The 23432-nt window shown below is 38.3% G+C and overlaps 1 protein-coding gene and 1 long non-coding RNA gene across 13 annotated transcripts in view; both read left to right on the top strand.

The window, feature by feature from the left end:
- Positions 1–23432, top strand: part of LOC147842651 (uncharacterized) — a 464331-nt gene that overhangs the window by 1373 nt on the left and 439526 nt on the right. The window lies entirely within an intron of this gene.
- Positions 1–23432, top strand: part of slc16a1b (solute carrier family 16 member 1b) — a 41403-nt gene that overhangs the window by 12926 nt on the left and 5045 nt on the right. For 6 of the 12 annotated variants that reach the window (XR_015496891.1, XR_015496894.1, XR_015496892.1 and 3 more), the window contains 3 exon segments: positions 11545–11843; positions 20927–21070; positions 22430–23224. Coding sequence is in view for 3 of the 12 variants with exons in the window: in NM_200085.1 (NP_956379.1) it covers positions 11627–11843; positions 20927–21070; positions 22430–23224 (1156 nt within the window). In the remaining 9 variants the exon portion in view is untranslated. 12 annotated transcript variants of the gene reach the window in all.

The raw sequence follows: 23432 nt of genomic DNA, 5'->3' as shown, positions 1-23432 counted from the left end.
CCTTACAACTATTTAATGTAAAATCAAATTAAACTAATATAGATGTGCAACTAGCTGACATATGGATTAAATGTATGAATCGCAGTCAACTGTGAAATGTATTTTTGATCTTGGGCAGCCTTAGAAACCAACATAATAGTGTAGCCAAATTTAATAGGGTTTAATCATTGCTGGCTGATGATGGATCATTCATTAACCCATCCTGACCAGTCTACTTCAGTTTGAGCAAAACAACTGACCTTCACCGTTGTGGTATAAGCCATAATGGACATCTACTCCTTTAGTGCTGATCTTTTTTCAAGAGCACAAGACTGTCATCTTTTAACCCATGACCAGTCAGCATCCTGCAGCTCCCAGTGGACAAATATAAGGCAGTAACCTTTACTGTGGAGTGACTTGCTGCTTTACACACACATCCACAATGAAGAGCAGTTCAGAACATTCATGGACTCTCAGGAGACGCTGAACCAGCAGCCTGTCCAACACTGCAGTCTCTTGAGAAAACGGCCTCTTCATGACTTAATTAGACCAAACTGAAGTATTTTGGGAGATTTTTGAAGAATTTAATATTAGCTTGGTATTCCAGGTCCTTAAAAGGACCTGATTTCAGAACAAGCAATTTTTAAACTCAAATGATTTTACGTAAATATGGGGGTTTTGTTGTAATTTTGTACTAATTTTATACGTCTTTCAGACCTCTGAATATTACAACATGGTAGTTCTTCAGTAACCAAGTAGAATTAATATTTGCTCATATGTTTTTGCAAGGTTGTCATACTCTTTATCAATGATTTATATTTAACTGTATGGCAGTTGAGCCACTCTGCCTTTAAGGGCATATGCAAAGTCAGCAGGAAAACTCATTTTATGGTGAGCTTGTAACGCATAAGCACTTCAGTTTTTCCTGTTCTTGATTTAAGATGCATATTTTTTCAAAGAACTGAGGGTAAGAATGCACGTCTTATGTATGATCTGGCTCCTGCTGTCATGCTATTCTGATAGATTGTGGTTTTCGGAGGCTTTATTGGAATGTGTGAGAAAGCAGATCAGCACTTTCATTTGCTCAAGTATAAAGATGTTTCCAAACACTGATTTTGTGAGCACAAGAGTTTCATTAGCACACAGTGTGTGTGAAGGGAAAAAACAAATGGGTTCTTATTGCGTTCTAAATCTAAGTGTAATTCCAAGGCTATTTCAAACCAAAGCATTTTTAAGCTGTCATCATACAATAATAAAAACATACTCTCCCTCAAGTTTCCCTGTTCCAACCATTCAACTTTTTTTCTTCTGTTGAACACAAAAGATGTATTAAAGAACGCTGAAAACTAGTCACCTTTCACATCTAGACCCAATTCTATTTTTCTACCCCTTCCCCTTGGCCCTTAAAACAGAGTGTGAAGGGAAAGGGCTTCAAAATGTACCCCTAAGAAATGGGACCGCACTACAGCACCTGCACATGTCATCAGATCTCATCACAATCTCTTGCTTCTTACGAGATCAGACAATTGCAACATTTAGCGAATTTTTTGTTTGTTTGTTTGTTTTTTTAAGGTTGACGTGGTAAAACATAAATGTAGTTATGAATATATTAAAACATGTGCATGTTTGTTGTAAAAATTTGTAACAATGACAAAAAATACTTATTTGTGACAACTTTTATAGATTATCAGGGTACCTGAGCAAGATATATTTTCTGATAAATTACAACTTTTAAGGAGAAAGAACTTGCCGCTGACATGTGGTATCTCCTCAGCCATAGTAGTGATTCTCCTTTGCCATAATAGCGAGTCATATAATTAAAATCACCTAAAATCTCACCTCTAGTTAGCTGGTTGGTAGTTCTTAGTGACTACGTTTACATAAACATCGGAAATGGAATATTTGCCTTAATCTAAAGAAGACAATAATATCATTAAGGTCTTTACATGAGTTGCTTCTTTAATGTTCCTTTCATGATATTGTTTTACATGTTATAGCGCATAATTAATGTCATTGCATCACCACACTATCCACATTTTGTCTATAGTTTCATGTAATCTTTGGATGTTTTATTTTTAATTTCAACTTTAACTGCTGTTTGGCCCTTTCACTTTCATTCAGGAAACTTTCATGCATGCCCCCTATATCAAACGAGGTATTAGATGCGAGTATGAACTGCTGAAAGTGTTGTTTTAATGGAATTTGATACCACACACTGTATGGAACAAAAACATTCTCCATTTCGCAATGCTGGTTTCTGTGGTCTTTCAATGACTTGGTAGGTGCAGAGAATTGTGTCAAACAGCCTGTGTGTATAGACTATCGTGATGCAAAATGCAGTGAAAATTCTACACAAAGGTAATGGTTTGATTTAAGATGTTTACATGTTTGGATTGTACCTCAATGTGATTAAAATCTGCATATTCCACTTGACTTATTCCGCTTTGTTTAGTTCATCTATGACCTTAATCGGAATAAATTAATCAAAAATGTATGTTTACGTGGTAGACTCTTAATCAAAGCATTGTCTAATCATATTGAAATCGTTTTCTTGGTGTCCATGTAAACATACTCCTAGTGAAATGCTGTTGATTGGCATGTTTTTAAATCAAATTAAAAAGATGGGTTAATGCATCTCTTCATTCATTCAAACAGAAATTAGACCGTAATAAACAAATAAAATATTACAGTGAATGTGGTGTGATGGGTGTTAATACATTCAAACTTTAATTTTGCTCTGTGTAATTAAGCTAATGTCTCTGAGCTTGTGTGAAAACAGACATTAATGCAGTGAAATCATATCCTGGATTGATGCAAATGACCCTAAAATGCATTTGCAAAAAATCCTCTCAATGCAGTTCTCAGTGTGTGTGTGTGTGTGTGTGTGTGTGTGTGTCTGTGTGTGTGTGTGTGTGTGTGTGTGTGTGTGTGTGTGTGTGTGTGTGTGTGTGTGTGTACCCTTAGAACTTGTTTTATTCTAACTTTTCTTATGTTCTTTTTTATGAACCATGTTAATAATGTTAAAAATATTGTCCAATAGCCTTTAGGTGATATTTTAGTGAACTTGAGCACATTCTGGTATGTAATGCCTACTTGTCATGTTCTACTCTATTCCACAGAAAGACAAATCCCGCTTTTATTCTCTTTTCACACACAAATGCAGAAGTGCATAAAATGTTTTACAGTTCCAAATAGGTCCTATTTACTCTCTTCATTGCAATTTATTATTTTGCAAAGTAAAAGATTTATTTAGTTGTGTAAATATTTTTGGGAGCAGATAAAAACTTTTCATGGGTGCCAGTAAAACTGCTGTTTAAAAAATGTTCAAAGGGAGTGTCTTTCTCAGAATGTATCAGGGCTGGCAATCAAGTCCTCTTAATACTTGAAGAATGAACAGCTGCTTCAGTATCTCTCTTTCTCTTAATTCACTGTTTTCTCTGCAACTCTTTAATACTTTAGTACATCACATTTTTGCTGTCATACGAACCGCATGCGTCCTCTTTTCTCAGAGGAGACACAAGCTTGCTTTAAATGCTGCATAAAACCAAAAGATTGGTCACTTTAGATGTTGGTCAGGCAGTCTTTTCTTTTGTAAACTCCCCCAGAATTTTGGCCAGATTCCTCTGTGTGAACCTGACTTTGTCGTTTGTCAAAGATTTGGCTCTGTGGGATTACAGTCGTAAGAAAGAAGTTGTGTTTTCCACAATTTTGAATTGAAAAGATGTCGGGTGAATCTTGCTATCGCTTATGTATGTGCAAACTTAACAAGCAGTAAAAAGATTAGTCTCAGTTCGGCACTCTTAAACCTTTGGCAGCTAAACTTCACACTTTGGCTAGTGGCAGCTGCTATCTTGAGAAAGCAATCCTTTCTACACTGTTTATGCCAACAAACACTGCTCACTGCACTAGATTTCACCAAAAATTAACAACAGTTACATAAAGCTGTTTAATTTCACTTTCGTATTTTGAATGTCTGGAGTCTATTGTACCTTGTCATGCTTTTAATTCCTTCAGATGTGCACAGTAGGCCTTGACAAGTCCAGTGATTCTGCAAATAGCATCTGACTATATTCTGAAACCGGTTTAACCGAAAGATACTATGCTGACATACTTGCTTCGATGTATAGTATTTCCTTTTAGAAAGGAAACCCATGTTCTTTTAAAAAAAAAATTCTAAGGATGCTTTCATAACTAGACTTGTTTCGGACCCTGGCGCGTTTCCCCTGTTAGCGCAGTTCATTTGACATGTGAAACCAGCAAACACAGATGGATACATGGCAAAACAAAGGGTTCGAGATCACCAGAAGGAGGTGGTCTCTGCTCAATTGAAACAGACTTTGTAGTGGATCGATTGTAGAGAGAAGGCAGAATGAACTAACGAACCAGGCTATATCGATGTATTATTGATATGTAATAGTAATGTATACGGCTATACGAAGAGAGAATTGAGTATAGTGGGTGGGATGTCATCCCTATACCGGTAAATCTGAGTTTCATGTTAAATACAAAAGTGAAAGCATGCTGAACTATTAATGAGAGCTGTTTATCTGTTAGCAAAATTGACCGAACAGCAGTCTTGGTTCACTGTCATTTATCTCTATTTATAAATTCTAGCCAACGGCTATAGATGAGAAGGTCTTGCCTCTGTTTTAATTTTTGGTGACTGTCTGTGTGTTTCATTATTCAAAAAAGTGCAGCTTTCCGCTTATAATGTTTTATTGCTCATCGTCATAAAATAAAATAAAGACGGGACGCCTCAGCTCAGCGGGACTGCAAAATAAACCGTGGAACTCTGACCAATGTGAGGAGAGTTTACTCGCACATGACTTGTTTTAGCTATTTTGGTCTGTTTAGAAGCTTTGCAGTGTAAAAGTGAACCACACCAAGAACAAAGAGCAACATTGTAACTATTTTAATCCCTGTTTCGGAACCCTAAGCCATATATTCATTTAATTATGAATAATTTTGAAGAAACACTGCTGTTGTCAAAAGATGAATGTAGTTATTTAATAAAAACTACAAAAATAGTTCAGTGACACTATAATAACACTAATGAAAAACAGAATTTATTCTAGTTGTCTATAAAGAAAAACAGTAGTAGTTGCATCATGACAGCTTTATGAGTGCTCAGGTGCTTAAGTTTCTGTCTGAAGCAACATGAAGGTAAGACTTAATTAAAATATGTCTGGTTACCCCCAACTGTTCCATCCTCACTAATGTATGAACCCTCTTCCTCTCTGAGGCCCAACCAGTGATTTAGCCCTCACCTCCCCAAGCACAAATAACAGCCTGAGACCATGACTTTCACGCGCCAGTGAACGTATTCTCTGTTCTGAATCCTGACTGACTCAGTTTACTGTTTGTGCGTGTACATTTGAAAAACTATATTTGTTAGGGGCAGTTTGAGCTTTAGACCATTCGAACGAGGAAAAACAAAATCAGGGTTAAACATTTTTAGCTGGTCCTCAATTCCTGGCACTTCTCTTTTTCAATGGCTGCTTGGGTATTTAGATGGATTTAGGGTTACGGTTAGAATGTGGTAAAGGTAAGGGTTGGTGTTGTTGGAATCTTAGAAGTGAACTATTTTTCATATAGTAATTTTATATATTTCGTAAAGGTACAGATCAGTTATGGTGAAATAATTTGATTGGTTTCATGTACTAGCAACATTCCAACCATTAATTGTTCATGAATGTCTGCTTGATTGTTCTGTACCTGTTTAACTTTATACACTCACCAGCCACTTTATTAGATACACCTCTCCGACTGCTTGTTAATGCAAATTTCTAATTAGCCAATCACGTCATCAACTCAGTGCATTTAGGCATATAGAAATGGTCAAGACGATCTGCTGCAGTTCAGCAGGTAGGAGAGAAAAGGTGATTCAATTGACTTTGAACGTGCTATGGTTGTTGATGCCAGACGGGCTGGTCTGAGTATTTCAGAAACTGCTGATCTACTGGTATTTTCTCGCACAATTATGTCTCCAGTTTACAGAGAATGGTCCGAAAAAGAGGAAATATCCCATGAGGGGCAGTTCTGTAGGCGCAACCGCCTTGATGCCAGAGGTCAGAGGAGAATGGCCAGACTGATTTGAGCTGATAGAAAAGCTACATTAACTCCAATAACCACTTGTTACAACTAAGGTATGCAGAAGAGAAGAAAATCTCTGAATGCACAACATGTCAAACCTTGAAGCGGATGGGCTACAGCAGCAAAAGACCACACCAGGTGCCACTCCTGTCAGCTAAGAACATGAAACTGAACCTACAATTTGCACAGGCTCATCAAAATTGGACAATAGAATATTAGAAAAATGTTGCCTGGTCTGATGAGTCTTGATTTTAGCTTCAATATTTGGATGGTAGGGTCAGAATTTGAAAGCATGGATTTGTCCTGCCTTGGATCAACGGTTCAGTCTGGTGGTGGTGTAATGGTGTGGAAGATGTTTTCTTGGCACACTTTGGCCCCATTAGTACCAAGTGAGCATCATGTCATTGCCACAGCTTACCAGAGTATTGTTGCTGGCCATGTCCATCTTTTTATGACCACAGTGTCCCTATTTTCTGATGGCTACTTGCAGTATGATAACCCGCCATGTCATAGCGCGTGAATCATATCAGACTGGTTTCTTGAACACGACAATGAGTTTACTGTACTTAAATGGCCTCCTATGGCCTTTTTCTCAATCCAATAGAGCACCTTTTGGATGTGATGGAACAAGACATTCTCATCTTGGATGTGTAGCCGACAAATCTGCAGCAACTATGATGCTATCATGTCAACATGGACCAAAATTTCTAAGGAATATTTCCAGAACCTTGTTGAATCTGTCACTAAGGATTATGGCAGTTCTGAAGGCAAAAGGGGGTCCAACCCGCTACTAGTAATTGTCTTATAAAGTGACTGGTGAGTGTACATTTAGAGTTAAATTTATATGGAGAAAGTCTTATGTTATGTGTGGTGATTTGGTTTATGTGATATGGAATTCGCACTTTTGAATTTTGTTAAGGAAACATTGAATCGATGCTCCCTGATTTTTTGATGATGCATTTTGGGACTTTTCAGGCAGCAAACATTTATAGAGACATCCCTTTAAATGACTTCCTAAAAAGGGAACTGATTGGCACCCACCCCTGGAGACTTTGAGGTGTCTTCAAGCAGTATTCTTATCTTAAAAAGCCATGACACCCCCACCTTCAGTTCACATGCAACAAACCCCGTGGATCATGGAAACAAACACATACAACCCTTCATGAACAGCTGAATAATGCGTACAGTGAGTCCGCGGATGCGTCTCACCCAGTCATCAACATAGAATTTCACAGCTGAGCTTGGCACTGGCAGCCAGGTCTGCTTTGTCTTCAGAAAGCATGTGCTCTCATGAATAATTAAGAAGCAGGCTCTTCTCATAGGATAAGAAAGCTCCACTATGAATAAAAATGAGAAACCAACGCATTATCTTTGCACTTGCAGTTCTGCGCTACGTCGCCCATTTTGATCCCGCCCCAAAAATCATTTTAAACCCGGAAGAAGAAATTAGCTGACAAAAGCTCAAAATTACCCAGTTTTCCCCACAATTAAAGCTAACAAGTGCTAACATTGTCTCAACTGATGCTTAACTCTCACAAATCTGTTAAAATCTCAAAAAAAGTACTTGAGGGTTTCGTGAACCTTTAAAGAAGCACAGTGGCATAGTTTAGATACATTTTAGGGGGCAAGCTTTGAGTGAGAACTTAAACACAGGATGTGAATTCAAACGGCAGTTAAAGGATTTTGCACATTGAGAAGTCTTAACAGCCCTACTTCAATCAACATAACCATTGACAATCACTCAGACATCTACATTATCAAAGAGATGGAAATTAAATGAATGTACCTTAAGTGTGCATTCACACCTCATTCAGGCACTGAGGGCTTGTTTGAGTCAGCCAACTAGAACATACATTGTTATTCACATTTTTAAGGGTCCATGTGCTCCAAAGTGTTTTTATTCCTGAACCAAGTGTAAATCTTCAGTTGTTGACAATGGAAGCACCACATTTTATTAGAACAATATGGTGAGAATGTTGGAGAAGTGCTCACAGCTGAGCATTTTTAGGAGAACGCTGGCATTTTTAGCTTGGCAAAAACCACTTACACCTAGGAATTTAACATGAGCAGGTTGAAAATTGATTAAAATATGTAACCAATCAAATTGGTAGAAGTGTTGTTTACAAGCACAAACTCTCTACCTGCACATCAAATGTTCAAGGTTATCTCTTCATAATAGGGATGGGAAGATTAACCGATATGTATCGATACGCGGTTATGCGCGTTCACGATGCGAGTGCATCGGTTGAGCAGCAGAGGATGAATGAAATTTTGAAAGCAAATCGAGATGCATCAGTTTTTGCGAGATGCATCGATTTTTCCGAGATACAGCTTATATTTTTAATATAGAATGTATTTTTTTATTTATTAACAAGTGTTGTCAACCTGTTTTTGGCGCATAATTTAATCGACCTACTTAAAGTAAGCCTTAGCAACGGATTTGCGGATGTGCACACACTACAACTCAGTGTATCAGGTGTGCGGATGAAGCTAGTGGAGCGCCCTCAGAAAGCGCGAGAAGCAAAACAAACATTTTATTCCCCACTGAGTTTTAAATCTAAAGTATGGCAAGCAACATTATGGATTTAAGGATGGACGACATGACAGGACAGATGCAATTTGCAAAATGTGCCGCGCATCTGTAAAATACGCGGGCAGTACGACTAATCTGATATCTCACTTGAAGCGGCGCCACGGTGTTGTTGTGGAAGCATCTTCTAGTGTTTCTGCATCCCCGGCTTTCGCACTGCTTCAACCAGCTCCAAAAGTGGTGAGAAAAGCATTGCAAGTTTTTTTTTTTCCATGCGCAACAGTTCTGCTCGCTCTACGCCAATAACGAATGCTATTCACCTGCAAAGATATTCAGCCTAGTGTCACGGAGAACGAAGGTTTTAAACACCTCCTCCTGTTAATTTTTATTTAATTATAATAATGATAATATTAATAATAATAATGATAAAAATAATTGGGTGTCACGGTGGCACAGTGGGTAGTTTGACCACCTCACAGCAAGAAGATTGCTGGTTTGTTATATTTTTATTAGCCTGTTGTTTACAGTGACAGTGTTGTTTCAAAGCAGCATAACACTGCTAGTTCACAGCCTTAAGTTTTGAATAATCAGTGGCAAAATATATCTTTGTAAAACTTGTTTTCATAGTTGAAAAGTTAAATCACAATTCTTGTTGTGCAATGCTAATTTTATTTATGTTGAAAGAGTGCAAATATATACATATTTTTTTAATATATATTGCACTTATACATTCTGTTTATCTTGAAAATACTTAAATAATATGTGCTATACTGTAGGTTCTAAAATGGCCCTCTACTGTAAACTGACACTCTGGCTCTGAGAGAAGAGCCAGTTTGTAAAAAAGTCTTGGTTTTGCTTGGTTTATAAATAATCAAACTCATTCAATGGCACAGCATCCTCTTTCACATCATCTCATAAACTTGATCTAATTAGTTAGTGCTGAAATATCGCATCGTATCGTGATATGGGTGTGAATCGTATCGTGTTGCATCGCAATATGTCACAAATGCATCGCTAATATATCGGATCGTATTCTTTGTATCGAGATGCGTATCGGATCGGCATTATAGCTTAGATGCCCAACCCTACTTCATAAGTGTATCGCACTGATACTTATACTAATTAATTATACAAGTAATATTAATTATTTGCCTTCATAATCATGTTCAAGGCGACATGGTGGCACAGTAGGTAGTGCTTTCGCCTCAAAGCAAGAAGGTTTCTGGTTCAAGCCTCAGCTGGGTCAGCTGGTGTTTCCATGTGGAGTTTGCATGTTCTCCCTGCATTCGCGTGGGTTTGCTCCAGTTTCCCCCACTGTCCAAAGACAAGTTAAGGTGAATTGGGTAGGCTAAATTGTCTGTAATGTTTGAGTGTGTATGGATGTTTCCCAGAGATGGGTTGTGATTAGAAGGGCATACATATGGGTAAAACATATGCTATATAAGTTGGCTGTTCATTCCACTGGGCCGACCCCAGATTAATAAAGGGACTGAGCCAAAATGAAAATGAATAAATAAATAATCATGTCCTGTTTCTATCCTACGATGTAATTAGTCCTTTAATAATCAGTATTTTATTGCGGTGGCCAGTTCCCTGGAGCAGAGGGCCCATTGACCACCTCTGTACACCCTGCTCTCTGGTTTAGAAAAGGCTTTCCTCTCCACAGCAGCCATCTCAGTCCTCAGTGAAAGTGTTTTTTTAGCAGGGGACACTGTAAATGTGCAAAGACTTTTAAAAATATGTCAAATCCTAGCAAAATCACAGTTTTAGTTGAGTCTAGTTGAGTCTTTAGTTAAATCGTATCGAGTCATGAATCGTTACATCCTAACTTGCACCCTCAAACGTCCTGTTAAATGTTTAGATTTTAGTTTCATTCTGTTAGTTTTAAGGATATCTATTAGCTAGTGTGCTCCAAAACAGGTGACAATTAACAGTTTTCATTTAAAAAATATAAACTGATATAAAAATTCCAAGATTACAGTTTGTCACTTGTGTTTAAAGTGGTCAACGGTTTTGTTTTCATGTCACCTCATATGTTCTCATTCTCATACAATCTTGACCAATCAAATGCCGTCTAGTATCTGACATGCCATTTTACCCTCTTAAAGACGCTTTTTATTTGATGTTCTTGATCTCAACCACTCGCACTAGCAGATCTGTGATAAAAACAAAATGCTTTTTGCTGTTTTTTTAAAGGGAGGAGCTTCTCTGTCCCAGCCTCTCTTCATTCAGTTGAGACTGTCAAATATCGAATAAAAAATGCACATTTCAAAGTGCTTCACAGGACCTTTAATGCTAAATCTAAAATACATAACTTGTATTATTTACTACATTTCAATTAGTTTTTTGATTACTATCAGCAGATATTAAGATTTTTTTTTCATTTGTGATGGTTCATTTTAGGGTAAGGATATAGAGAAGACATTTGTGGAGTTATTTTTCCATCATAGTTTATCATCCATCTTACCCAATTAAAAAAAAAAAGAATAATCTAATAATTTCCTGCTTTTTTAATTCGGTATCTTTATAATAAGTATTCAGTGTTCATTATAATAATTTTAGATGGAAATCTAGTTGATAAATGTCCTCACTAAGATAGCTCTGTGTGAACGTGAGTGTGTGTAAAGGCATTTCAGTTCATTTGATGTGTCCGGAGCTTGTATGTTTGTGTTTTGACATCCACTCAGTTAAAAAATAACTGACTAAAGCAGTTACGCTCAATCTACAAGCTGTTTACACAGTGTTTGTGTTCACGCTTTGTTCATTCACATGCTGTTCTCTTGCTCTGTCCGCGTGGATAGCTTTTCCTCAATTGGACCTCGTCCAGTGTGAACTCCACTTGGGTCTGACACAGTTCACAGAGTTGAGAACTACTGTCTTTCACTCTGTTTGTGTGCGCTCTTCTCTAAAACATGCTTGTTTATTCATTCTTTCTCTTACAGATTGATACAGTGTGCTTGAAGCTCAGCTGATCTTACTTCAGTACTTCATTTCCATCATCAACCCTCATCTGTGAGTGTGAAGATGCCTCCAGCAACAGGAGGTCCAGTGGGCTACACTCCTCCAGAGGGCGGCTGGGGCTGGGCAGTGGTGGTCGGAGCCTTTATCAGCATCGGCTTCTCTTATGCCTTCCCAAAATCCATCACGGTGTTCTTCAAGGAGATTGAGGTCATATTTAATGCCACCAGCAGCCAGGTGTCATGGATCTCCTCAATCATGCTGGCTGTCATGTATGCTGGAGGTGAGTTCAGTTTACTGCCATCACTTTTTTTCGTGTTTTGCTGAGGCGAGAGGGGAGTTTGTGCTGAGGTAAATCTCGAGAACTCCCCCGCTGTAGTAGCTATTAAACAGATAGTGATTGCTCTTGAGAAATACTTACTTGGATTGGTCAATTAACTTAAGTTGCATGTTTTTGGATGGTGGGAGAAACCGGGGGGCCCGGGAAAAACCCACACGAGCACGGGGAGAATGTGCAAACTCCGAACAGAAACATTAGCTGGCTTGGTAATGAACAGAACTAAAGAACTTGCTGTGCTAACCACTGGGCTATCATTCCACCCATCTAGGAAAGAAGTAGTAGGGGTGGAACGGGGGATTCTTCAAATTGAAGATGACTGTGGTATGAAACCTAGAGCCTTTATAGTGGCTTATTAGTCGTCTGATGAATCATAAATTGGATAATGCGGGGCCAGTCGCGAGCAATCATAGGCATGTGATCCTCTCGAAATTAGTAAATAAATAAACTTCACAAAAAGCTAGTGTTTGGTTCCAGCTATCATTTTAACCATGCTTGGGTTTTAGTGATTTAAAATACTGCTGTACATGGATTGCAAGTGCCCAAGGCTTTGTTTCCCTCTTTTAAACTAAGAATCCATGGTTTCAAAATGGATAGAAAATTGACTGGCTTGTGATTCAGTTGTGTGGTTCGCTGCTAGTCACATCACAGGAAAAATTTGCTTAACCCATTATTTCTAGTTGTTTTATTTGCGCTGCTAAAGTAAAATAAGGTCAGAACTGAAACAGCTGTGTGTTTAAACTCTGACCTGCTTTTAGCTGCTGATGTGCACTGAAAGACACATCTGTGTGTGTTTGCACGTCTTTTTTTTACAAGTTTCCATGTAATTAAGTTGCTTAGGTGGATCAAGTTGGAAAACCAGTTTAAATCTGCCTGTCCTTAAAGGCAATCACCCACATTGCTATGCTGATTCGTCATCAGACCGTTAAACCACACTTATTTACTTTCATCTAATATTAAGTCAAACGCTTTGGAAGTGTGTGGGTGGAATGGGACTAGCAAGGTTTGACTGGTGGTATAAAGACGCTGAATGGTTTGAGATTGGTGGAGTCACTTGACACTTACATAGGAGGATACAAACTATGTATTATGGCTAATATTTGTACGTCAGAGGCAGTGTGCTTCTTGAGGACTGTGTATGCAAATGATGTCACTTCCTGGTGAACGTGTCATTAGTTTCCACCACAAAGACTACATTATGCTCATGTGGCTTTGCACGTAGACTGAACTCAACAAAGAGGCTCTTCCAGTCACATAACCTGAGAGCAAGAGAGAGACAGAGGGAAAGACTTTCTGTCTCTATATGTGACATTTAAGAGAGGAAACCTAAATTATTTAAAATAAACAAAATAAAAAATAAATAGTATAAAAAACTATAGATAAAATTGATTGTTTTGATATTTTGTTTATTATATTATTTACTTAATTTTTTTTTGTTTTTATTTATTTTGTAATCATTTTTTATTTTAAATTTCATTTGTAATTGGATGTAATTAAAAGGAATACTTATCAACACATGGCAATATGCATCAATTATTTATTTAGTTTCAACTCTGTAATTCAGATTCAGAATCATATAACAGAGACAACTCAGTTTTTAAATGTCATAAAATTTTTTAAATGTATTAAAATACCGTTTTTTGGAAATTATTTTCACAATTATTATGTCTCACCAACCACAAACTTTTTTATATAATTGTACACTTTTTACCGTTAAGAAAAATAAAAATGTGTGTATTTTATTTATTTTTTTCCACAAAATACGACTTTCATAATGCCATCTATGCAGATAAATTAAAGTTGCAAGTTTTTAATAACTGTTAAAGTTTTAATATTTAAATTAAATATATTTTTTACAAAACTTAATTTACATCTTTGATTTTTGAGCAATAAATCACACCGAGTATTTATTGGTCAACCACCTTATACAATACCATTTAGGTGAGGGTTCACCAAACTTGAACTTTAGTATGCAGCAAAATAAGAATATTCTATAATGGGGATTCCCAAACCTTTTTATTTATTTATTTTTTACCTCTTTGACCCTAATTTTTTTACTGACATATTTTTGGGCTTTGGTGACTTGAATTATGGAAGTCATTATAATTGTTTTCTGATAGTTTTTTTGTTTGTTTTTTTTTTTTTTGGCAGAGATTGATTTATTTATTTATTTATTTATTTTTTTTTTTTTCATCTCTTCTAAAGTACATGACAAGTATCTAAACCCTGTCCTCTGCTGACTCTCATGTCCTCCTCAACCAGTTTATGTTACGACACAAGGGGGCTGGAAAGGATGGCCCGTTCTCAGCTGCACAAAGCCTGTCAGAATAAATTAATTTGAAAAAATGTGACTGGGGGACGAACAGATTGCTTTGAACTTTGATTGGCTAAATGAAATGAATGGCAAAGTCTCTCTGCCTCCTTTTGATTATGACGATGATAGATTAGCATTTATAGGAAACTAGCACATATAACATTTTGAGATATTGACTACTGAACTAAACATCTAACCATACTGAGATAATTTATAGCAATACTGTAAAGTGCTTTTGTCTTTACGTTTCTGTGTGCTTCTTTATACCTACTTTAACTTGACCTGTTAGCTTTAGCTTGTGTGCACACAATACTGTTTGCTATGACGTTTTTATCTGTTTGTGATAGTTACAACTGTGATGAATATGACTGATGTAAGTTGTGTCATTGTAGGAATTATGCCAAATATCACTTCATCTTTTCTGTGTTTATCGTGTAAACGTCTTAGTTAGCATGTTGACCAAACAAACTCTTGTAAATGGCTGAAGTGTTTTGCCTTTTAAGTGAAGTTATTCAACTCTCATTGCTTTCAGGGTGACCTGCTCTAAATGGAGCCTTTTACTAGACAGCACTGATGAAAAGCTTTATTTGTTCACTAAAAAAACTTGACTATTTCGTCCTCTCTTTTTTTCTGTGCAACTTAATTTATTAATGTGAAGCGCAGTACAACTCATAAATAAATTACATTTTGCATTTGAAAATGATTAAAGGGACAGTTTTTCAGACAACCTTTAATGGAAATGTATAGTTTTAGTTGTCATTGTCTTATCATGTCATCCCCTTTTTTCTGTTGATTACAAAAGAAGAGTATTTGAAGAATGTCATCTACAAGAAACTTGTACCTTTATGGCTCGTTTCCACTGACTGGTATGGTACGGTTTGGGTCGGTACGGGTCACCTTTATCAGACTTGCGTTTCCACTACCAAGGGTACTCTTTTGGTGGGCGTGGTGTATGACAAATGGCCCATTTCCACTGAGTAGTACGGTATGGTACAGTTTGGTCTGGTACGATTTTATGGCCGTTTCCACTGTCAAAAAGCTTACCAAACAGTACCATACCACTTTTTCGGCACCCTTTCGAAAGGGTTACCAAACGGGAGAAAGGTTACCTAAAGGTGGAGCTACACGTGTAGCTGAACGCTGATTGGTTACAGAGATGCATCACAAGCTCGTGGAGCTACACAGAACGTAAACAAAGGAACCACCATGTTTTTTGAATACAAAGCCGAGACATTACATGGAAATACTATATGCATGTAATAACGAGCCATGGATGACCCGGGCTCAAACAAACCTTGCAGTCGTCTCGATGAACAGACACAAAGCCAAGAAGAAAAATCTGCCGTGTCCTGTTATTTTACAAGCCCGTCTAAAAGTGCGAGCGGTATTCGCTTTCTTCCGGGAGCTCGCGATCGCTTCTATATTTGATATAACGAACTTCTTGAGCTGATGATAACGTGTGCGTGATTATTGAAGTGTCTCCGTCATCTGATCCATTCAGAAAAAAAGAACAAGCGCAAGAGTGAAGCAGGAGTAAAACGCGGAAAACGAGAAGTCGTCAAAACACGGGAGCAAAATTGTTTTAGGGACCTGAATCATGAACAAACTGTCATGTTTATCTTTGTCTTTTGGATTATTATGAACTGGGAATGACAAAATTACTCTCTAAAAAAGCTTACATTTGCTGGTGAAGATTACAGGCACAGATGAGAGGTTTGCGCTGACTGTGGGCTATATTGCGTGTGTTTTTGAACTCCAATAAGTACTAAATGTATGATGTGTGTAGCTTTTCTGTAATTCAATAATATATCTGAGACTGTAAGGGGCTGTATGTGTTCATAAATGTTGCATTTATGTATTTATTTTATATAATTACAGACGTTACAATAACCTATTTCGATCTTTGATCTGCAGTTATAATCAAATCATGGTTATAGAAAAGTTATATAAAATATCTAAATTTATAAACAATTATTTATGTGTATAAAGCATCTGATTTGTGAGAAGTGCTGCTCATTATGACATGTGAACGACCCATACAGCTTTACTGTAGACATTTATTCGAGCGAGCATGAAGTCAACTTAAACTTTGTCATACACCACGCCCACCAAAAGGGTACCCTTTGTGGTGGAAACGCAAGCCTGATAAAGGTGACCCATACCGACCCGAACCGTACCGTACTTTACCATTCAGTGGAAACAAGGCAAAATTTTCAGTCGCATCATTCTCACTCGAGGAAATGTCTACAATGAAGCTCTACAGGTCGCTCCCATATCATATGAAAAGCACTTGTCACAAAACAAACGCTTTGCACAAATAAATAGTTCTGTATAAATGTTTATTACTAACTTTTCTAAAAACAGGATTTGATTATAACTGCAGATCAATGACAGCGCGAAGTAGCCTACTGTAACGTCTGTAATTATATTAAATAAATAAATAAATAAATAAATAAACAAACATATATGAACACATACAGCACCTTACAGTCTCCGATATGTTACCAACTACAGAAAAACTACACACTGCAGACATTTCGTCCTTAATTAGGTTCAAAACAACACAAAATATATCCAACAGTCAGTGAAAACCTCTCATCTGTGTCTGTAATCTTCAGCAGCTCGTGCAGCCTCTGTTAGAGTCATTCTGTCATTCCCAGTTCATATTAGTCTAAAAGGTGATGATAAAAATTAAAACAAGGCAGTTTGTTCATGTTTGCTAAAGAAATAATTTCCTCCTTTTTCCGGCTTCTCCTTTTTTTTTGCGCTTCTCTCTCGCGTTTGTCAGTGTCTAACAAGATCGGGTTTCAAAAGCACGTCAATAATCAAGCACATGTTATTATCATTAGCTCAAGACGTTTGTTATTTCAGATGCGTGGTGAGCACAAAGAAGAAAGCGAAACCGCTCTGGCTTCAGACTGGCTCGTAAAAAACTATGAGGGACAAGGTAGATTCGGCTTTGTGGCTGTTCATCAAGATGACGACAAGGTTTGTTTGAGCCCAGGTTGACCATGGCTTGTTATTATATGTATATATAAATTCGCTGTAATCTCTCGGCTGTGTATTTCAAACATGGAGATTCTTTTCTTTTCATTCTGGCTTGTTGCGTAAGCGAATGACATATCTCTGTAAACCAATAGCGTTTAGCTGCGCGTCTAGCTCCGCCTTTTGGTACCCTTTTTCAAGTTTGGTACCCTTTCGAAAGGGTGCTGAAAAAGTGGTACGGTTCAGTTCAGTACGCCTTTTGACAGTGGAAACGGCCATAAAAGCATGCCGTACAGTACCACTCAGTGGAAACGGGCCAAGACTTCCATAGTAATTTATGTCCTACTATGGAAGCCAGAGACTACATTTACTGACAGCATTCTTAAATATTTAATTAAAATATTTTTAACAGGAAAAAATCAACTTATAGATGACCAAATATACATTTCCGGGTTAAGTATCACTTTAATATAGATTGCAGTCATATATTTGTGAGGGAACTGCTAGGGAGAAGAAGTGTTAGGTTGCTATTTTTGTCTGCATTTATAATGTTTGAGCTAATTTTACTGGAGTGAACAGCAGTTTGCCCCCCCACACACACACACCCACACACACACACAGACAAGCACACTCACAGAAATAGCAGGTTCCGTAGGTCAGCTTGGTTCTGCTGATGAAGTTTTTCCTCAGCTGGTCACATGTCCTGTTAGTGAAGTGTGTGCAGATCCCATCACAGTTTCCTTCCTTTGAGTGGTTTCATGTGTCCTCCTACTGTCTGCTGTGTCAGTGTAGGCAATGACTGCTGCTGTGATGCCATCTTGTGGAGGAACTGCCTTATTGCAGCGTTTCAAAAAGTTACACATTTTAGCTTGACTGCTTTAAGTTAGCCATAGAAAGTGTAATTAAATATAGTACGAGTTTGTTGTGTTTTGTTAGCTAAAAAATTTTAATTATTATAATAAAAAAGCACTTTTTGACTAGACAATTTTAGATTAATCTAAAGTTCATATCAAATAAATTATATAAAGTAAAACCGCAATTGCAAGATTATCCAACCTGGTCTGTTGATTATTGTTTGTGATAGATAGATAGATAGATAGATAGATAGATAGATAGATAGATAGATAGATAGATAGATAGATAGATAGATAGATGCGTGCGTGCGTGCGTGCGTGCGTGTGTGTGTGTGTGTGTGTGTGTGTGTGTGTGTGAGAGAGAGAGAGAGAGAGAGAGAGAGCGCGAGCGAGCGCAATATCACACTACTGGCAATGCGATATGGCTTCATATCTGCACTGGTGGAAGGCATGCGTTGGCTCCAAGCCACAGCCAGAGTGCCTTAGTGGCCAACACCAGTGCCAAAATACAGCCATATCACACTGCTCTGAGTGTGATGTTGTGTTTATACAACTGTTCGACGGCATAATCGCGTGTTTAAAAAAAGAAAATGATACACAGAGTTTCAAACTCTTGTACGAATAACTACTTTCTTTAGCCGCTCATTCAAATCTGCAGCAACAACAGAAACCGTTGCTTATTCACAGGTTACTTTAAAGCTAGTTTTTGATTGATTCTTTCATGTAATGTCTACAGGTAAATTTTGCTCTCATTTTAAAGGGTCACGAAACACCAAAACACATTTTTTGAGCTGTTGACAGTGGTATATGTGTCCCACACTGCTAAAAACACTATTAGGACACCTATATTTCACAAAAAAGTGTAAATTGGTTGTTTTTGCGTTATTTCAAGCAAATTCGTACTTCCTGTTTGAAACGAATTTTTGAAGCTGCGTCACGGTCATGACATAATAGCGTTGTATTCCAGCGTGCAGACTGGGCGTCTGTGCCAGAGTGTGCCTTATTACGTCTTACAGTGTGATGCATTAATGCATGAGTTAGGCTTGGTTCAAACCAATCAGCGCGCTCTATTGTGCAACTTCATTAATATTCATTAGTGTCACCGTCTTTACACCACAGAGACGCCACGTTGTGTTGGCAAAACAAGCGTGAAGTGTTGCTTTTACAGTTTGCTGCCATTAAGTTTCGTTTTCATTTTCTCTCTGTGAGAGCTTATCTGGATCACGTGTGGATTACAGTGTACGCGACGCTCGACAACAATAATTTACGTGTCTAAGGGGGATTATTGTTTACCTGAGAGCTGTTCTCATCTGCAAACGCTGAAATCCGGATTCCGGATGTAGTCTTCTCTTCATAAAGACGCGGCTCTAGTTGCTGGTGATTGTCCTGTCTCTACAGATTTGGTAAGTGAGCGACCAGTGCTCTTTGTATATTCAGTTTGTTCGTATCAAATAAGTTAACTATTGCATTGAGTGCAAACATGTTAGCACCGCATTTTGTGACCGGAATAACACACGCGGCTTTCGGACGCTACCTGCCGTGTGCATCTAAGTTTCCGGGAAATGCGGAGTTTTTTTTCCGTCATTCGCCGTGCGGTATCAAACATTGCATGAAAAATACACGCTTAGAGCAGATCCTCGAATCAAATATCTCATTTGTCGCGAGGGGCATGAATGAATTCCCTGAATGAAAGAGCCGAACTGCAGTTAAAGTCCGACATTTAATAATTTGGCAAATAATTCGACTACAGATGTCCATGTAGGTTAAACACCATCCCTTTCTCCTGTGTATTTTGACTGAAACTCGCGCGTGCCCAAATAGACACTCCCACACCCTCCCACTTTAGTTTCTCCGACACTCCCCCCTAAACAGAGCTGGACACGCCCACTTTTCTGACTTTTTCCAAAGAAGAGGTGTGAAAACACCCTGCTGAAACGAGGGGGTTTCATGGCCCTTTAAGATTGAGGCTAAACAGCATGAAATGCCATCAGTCTAGAGATATTTCCCAGCATTTTTCTGTTGCAATCAGGATTTCACAATAATTAATCATGAAAAAGCCAAAGCAAACAATACCAGTTTCTGTGGTATAAATATATAAATATTTGCAGAATATTGCATGGCGTATTAAGGCTGATTTATACTTCTGCGTCAAATGCACGCTTATGCTACGGCGTTGACGCATAGCCCTACGCCGTGGCCGTCGACGTCGCTGACGTGCACCTTTCAAAAAATTTAACTACACGTCGCAACGACCCGTAACGCAAGCTCTGTGATTGGTCGACTTGGTAGTGCTGATGAGTCTGGGCGGGACCGAGAGCTGCGCGAATGGCGCGACCCCGATGGAGCGATTGTTTACAAGTGTGGAGTCCTGTGAAGGAGCTCCGGATGGAAAGTTTTTTTTTGTGTTTACCTCATAGTTAAAGTTGTTGCACGTCCGCCAGTTCCTGCCACAAAATGAGCGAGTTTGAGCCACTTGTACATTCAGGAAGTCTTCAGGAAAAGCAAAACAGCAGCGAAGAAACTTGACACAGAGGAACATTTACACTGCCAACTAGCGTTTCAGAAGTGTTAATGCAGACCAACAGAGACAGCACGCAGAAGTATAAATGCACAGCTACGCGCGTTGCCTGCGCCGTGGGTTACGCCAGTCACTTGAAGCTGAAGTATAAACCAGGCTTTAGTGTGTATTAGTGTAAACAGGGCCTAAATGTGTATTTTTTTTCGAGCGGCTTTGCGACGGGGCCGGATGGAGGATAGGCGATGCCGGCTCAGCATCGTGTTGTGTATTGGCCATCGGCGATGGATGATGACATCGTCTATCGGCCCAATCCTTTTGCAAATTAATTTATTGAAAAAAATCTGTTTTCTGTCAACAGGACCAATCAGCAGTATTCTTGTGAATAAGTTTGGTAGTCGGCCAATCATGATCGCTGGAGGATGTCTGTCAGGCACGGGATTAGTTGCTGCATCCTTCTGTGACACAGTGGAGGGGCTGTACTTCTGTGTGGGAGTCATAGGCGGTAAGTACACTCATCATAGACTGAGAGATTCCAATTAAATAATGAAAGCTACAAATACCATTGTGTTTAAATTATACATTTAATGGCTTTGGCGATAAATTATTTGCAATGGTATTTTGGGAGCCTTAAAATACAAGTTTTTGAAAACATGTTTCAGTGTAATTGTGTCATTGTGTAAACTACAAAAAATGCTCTATAGGCACTTTAGCCACCTAACCCAGGTGCAATAATGTTAGTTACAATTCTAAAAACAACAAACTAGTCAGTATTCTTTGTTATGTTAGAAACACGCTTCAAATTTCACCAATTATTTTGCAGAAACATGATTATTTACTTTTTTTTTTTGGCAGAATATGGTGCCTTTCCATATTTACTCCGTTTTGAACCCATTTAAGTCAATGGAAAATATAGTATATTTCAATATTAATATTGTATTTTGACAGAAGGTGCAATGTCAGAGTTATAACTCTTTTAAATCACCTGTCTGCACTTTTTTACAATTGATATGATTTATAAATATGCCATTGAACTATATTATAGTACAATATCAGATATCAATCATTCCCTCCACAAATGTACTTGTCAACTTGTGTGTCTAGTGATTGTTGTACTTCAGTAGTGCTGCTGAAATGGCTTGTCTCAATTTCTGTCCTGGTATGAAATAGTGGCTTGGTTCAGCACTGACATCTGGTGGACAAACTAAGTTGAGAAATAAAATGATTCAAAGCACAATGTAAGCTGCTCAACCACCATATGCACACACGTTTGAACTGAACACATACAGTAAGAACGTTTCACAATTGTAATCTTTATCTTTTAACAATGGTTACATATTAGAGTGCAAAACAAAATTAAGAGTCCAACATGGCTATTACATGCCTATTATTTAAAAAAAAACACCACCAATGTGCACCTTTACCTTATGTACACGTGCCTTCATGAAGACTTTTTAACTTTTTTAGTGCCTTGGACTGTTTTGTTTTTGTTTGTTTGTTTTTTGCAAACTTTTTAATGTATTGGTGCTGTTAGATATTGGATATAGGACTCTTCAATAACCCCTGAAGCTTTTTCATCTAAAGAAGCATGTTTCCAATTCTCCGCTTCCTGCAACTCTTTATTTCAGTTGACCGTTCAGGCATTTAATTTACACTGAAATTTACATGTCATTACATGTTATATAAGTTTTATACATACCAGTTATGTAAGTTTTGGATCTCAGCCCTAGTAAATGGTGACAACTCTTCCAATGTTGTCATTTATATCCAAAAAAGCAAAAAACGTCTGCTTTTAGTATATGTAAACATACCCTCAATCATAAATGTAATATTTCTCACTTCTCTTTCCTCTTTTTTCGTGTAGGACTTGGTTTGGCTTTCAATCTGAATCCGGCATTAACCATGATTGGCAAATACTTCTACAAGCGTCGGCCAATCGCTAACGGCATCGCCATGGCAGGAAGCCCAGTGTTCTTGTCGACTCTGGCCCCGTTGAACAGCTGGCTGTTTGATCAGTTCGGGTGGAGAGGCAGTTTCCTCATCCTAGGCGGAGCTCTGCTCAACTGCTGCGTCGCTGGATCATTAATGCGGCCCATTGGACCAAAACCACAACCAGCCATACCCAAAGAGGATGCTGAAATCAAACCACAAGAGAAAAAAACCGTGATGCAGACCATAAACGGCTTCCTGGATCTGACCCTCTTCACCCACCGAGGCTTCTTGCTGTACTTGCTAGGAAACGTCATCATGTTTTTTGGCCTCTTCGCGCCTCTTGTGTTCCTCAGTAATTACGCAAAAAGCAAACATATCTCCAAAGACAAGGCTGCATTCTTGTTGTCCATCTTGGCTTTCACAGACATGATCGCTCGGCCGTCTATGGGTCTGGTGGCAAACACACGGTGGGTTCGTCCGCGTATCCAATACTTTTTCGCTGCGTCTGTGCTGTATAATGGCGTCTGCCACTTGTTGGCGCCACTCTCCACCGATTACTTGGGCTTTGCCATTTATGCAGTGTTTTTCGGAGTGGCGTTCGGCTGGCTCAGTTCTGTGCTTTTCGAGACGCTCATGGATCTTGTAGGAGCTCAGAGGTTCTCCAGTGCTGTTGGGTTGGTCACCATTGTGGAATGTGCGCCTGTGCTGCTCGGGCCGCCACTGCTGGGTAAGTCTGAGAAAGAACATATTCAACTTCATAGGATTGTTCACAGAAAACTGTCAACGCTTAGCCTTGTATGTTTAAAGAACATTCCAATATCATATTTGGTTACCAGTTGCAGTGTTGTGTTCCACAGACAACATCATGCAGTTTTTGGATAAACATTAGGAAAAATGTCTAATTTTATTTAAAATGGAGTATGGCATTTAAAGAT

The sequence above is a fragment of the Danio rerio genome, chromosome 8 (assembly GCF_052040795.2).
Source record: "Danio rerio strain M-AB ecotype USA chromosome 8, GRCz13ab, whole genome shotgun sequence".
Classification (NCBI taxonomy): domain Eukaryota; kingdom Metazoa; phylum Chordata; class Actinopteri; order Cypriniformes; family Danionidae; genus Danio; species Danio rerio.
This window is presented reverse-complemented; position numbering and strand designations above follow the sequence as displayed.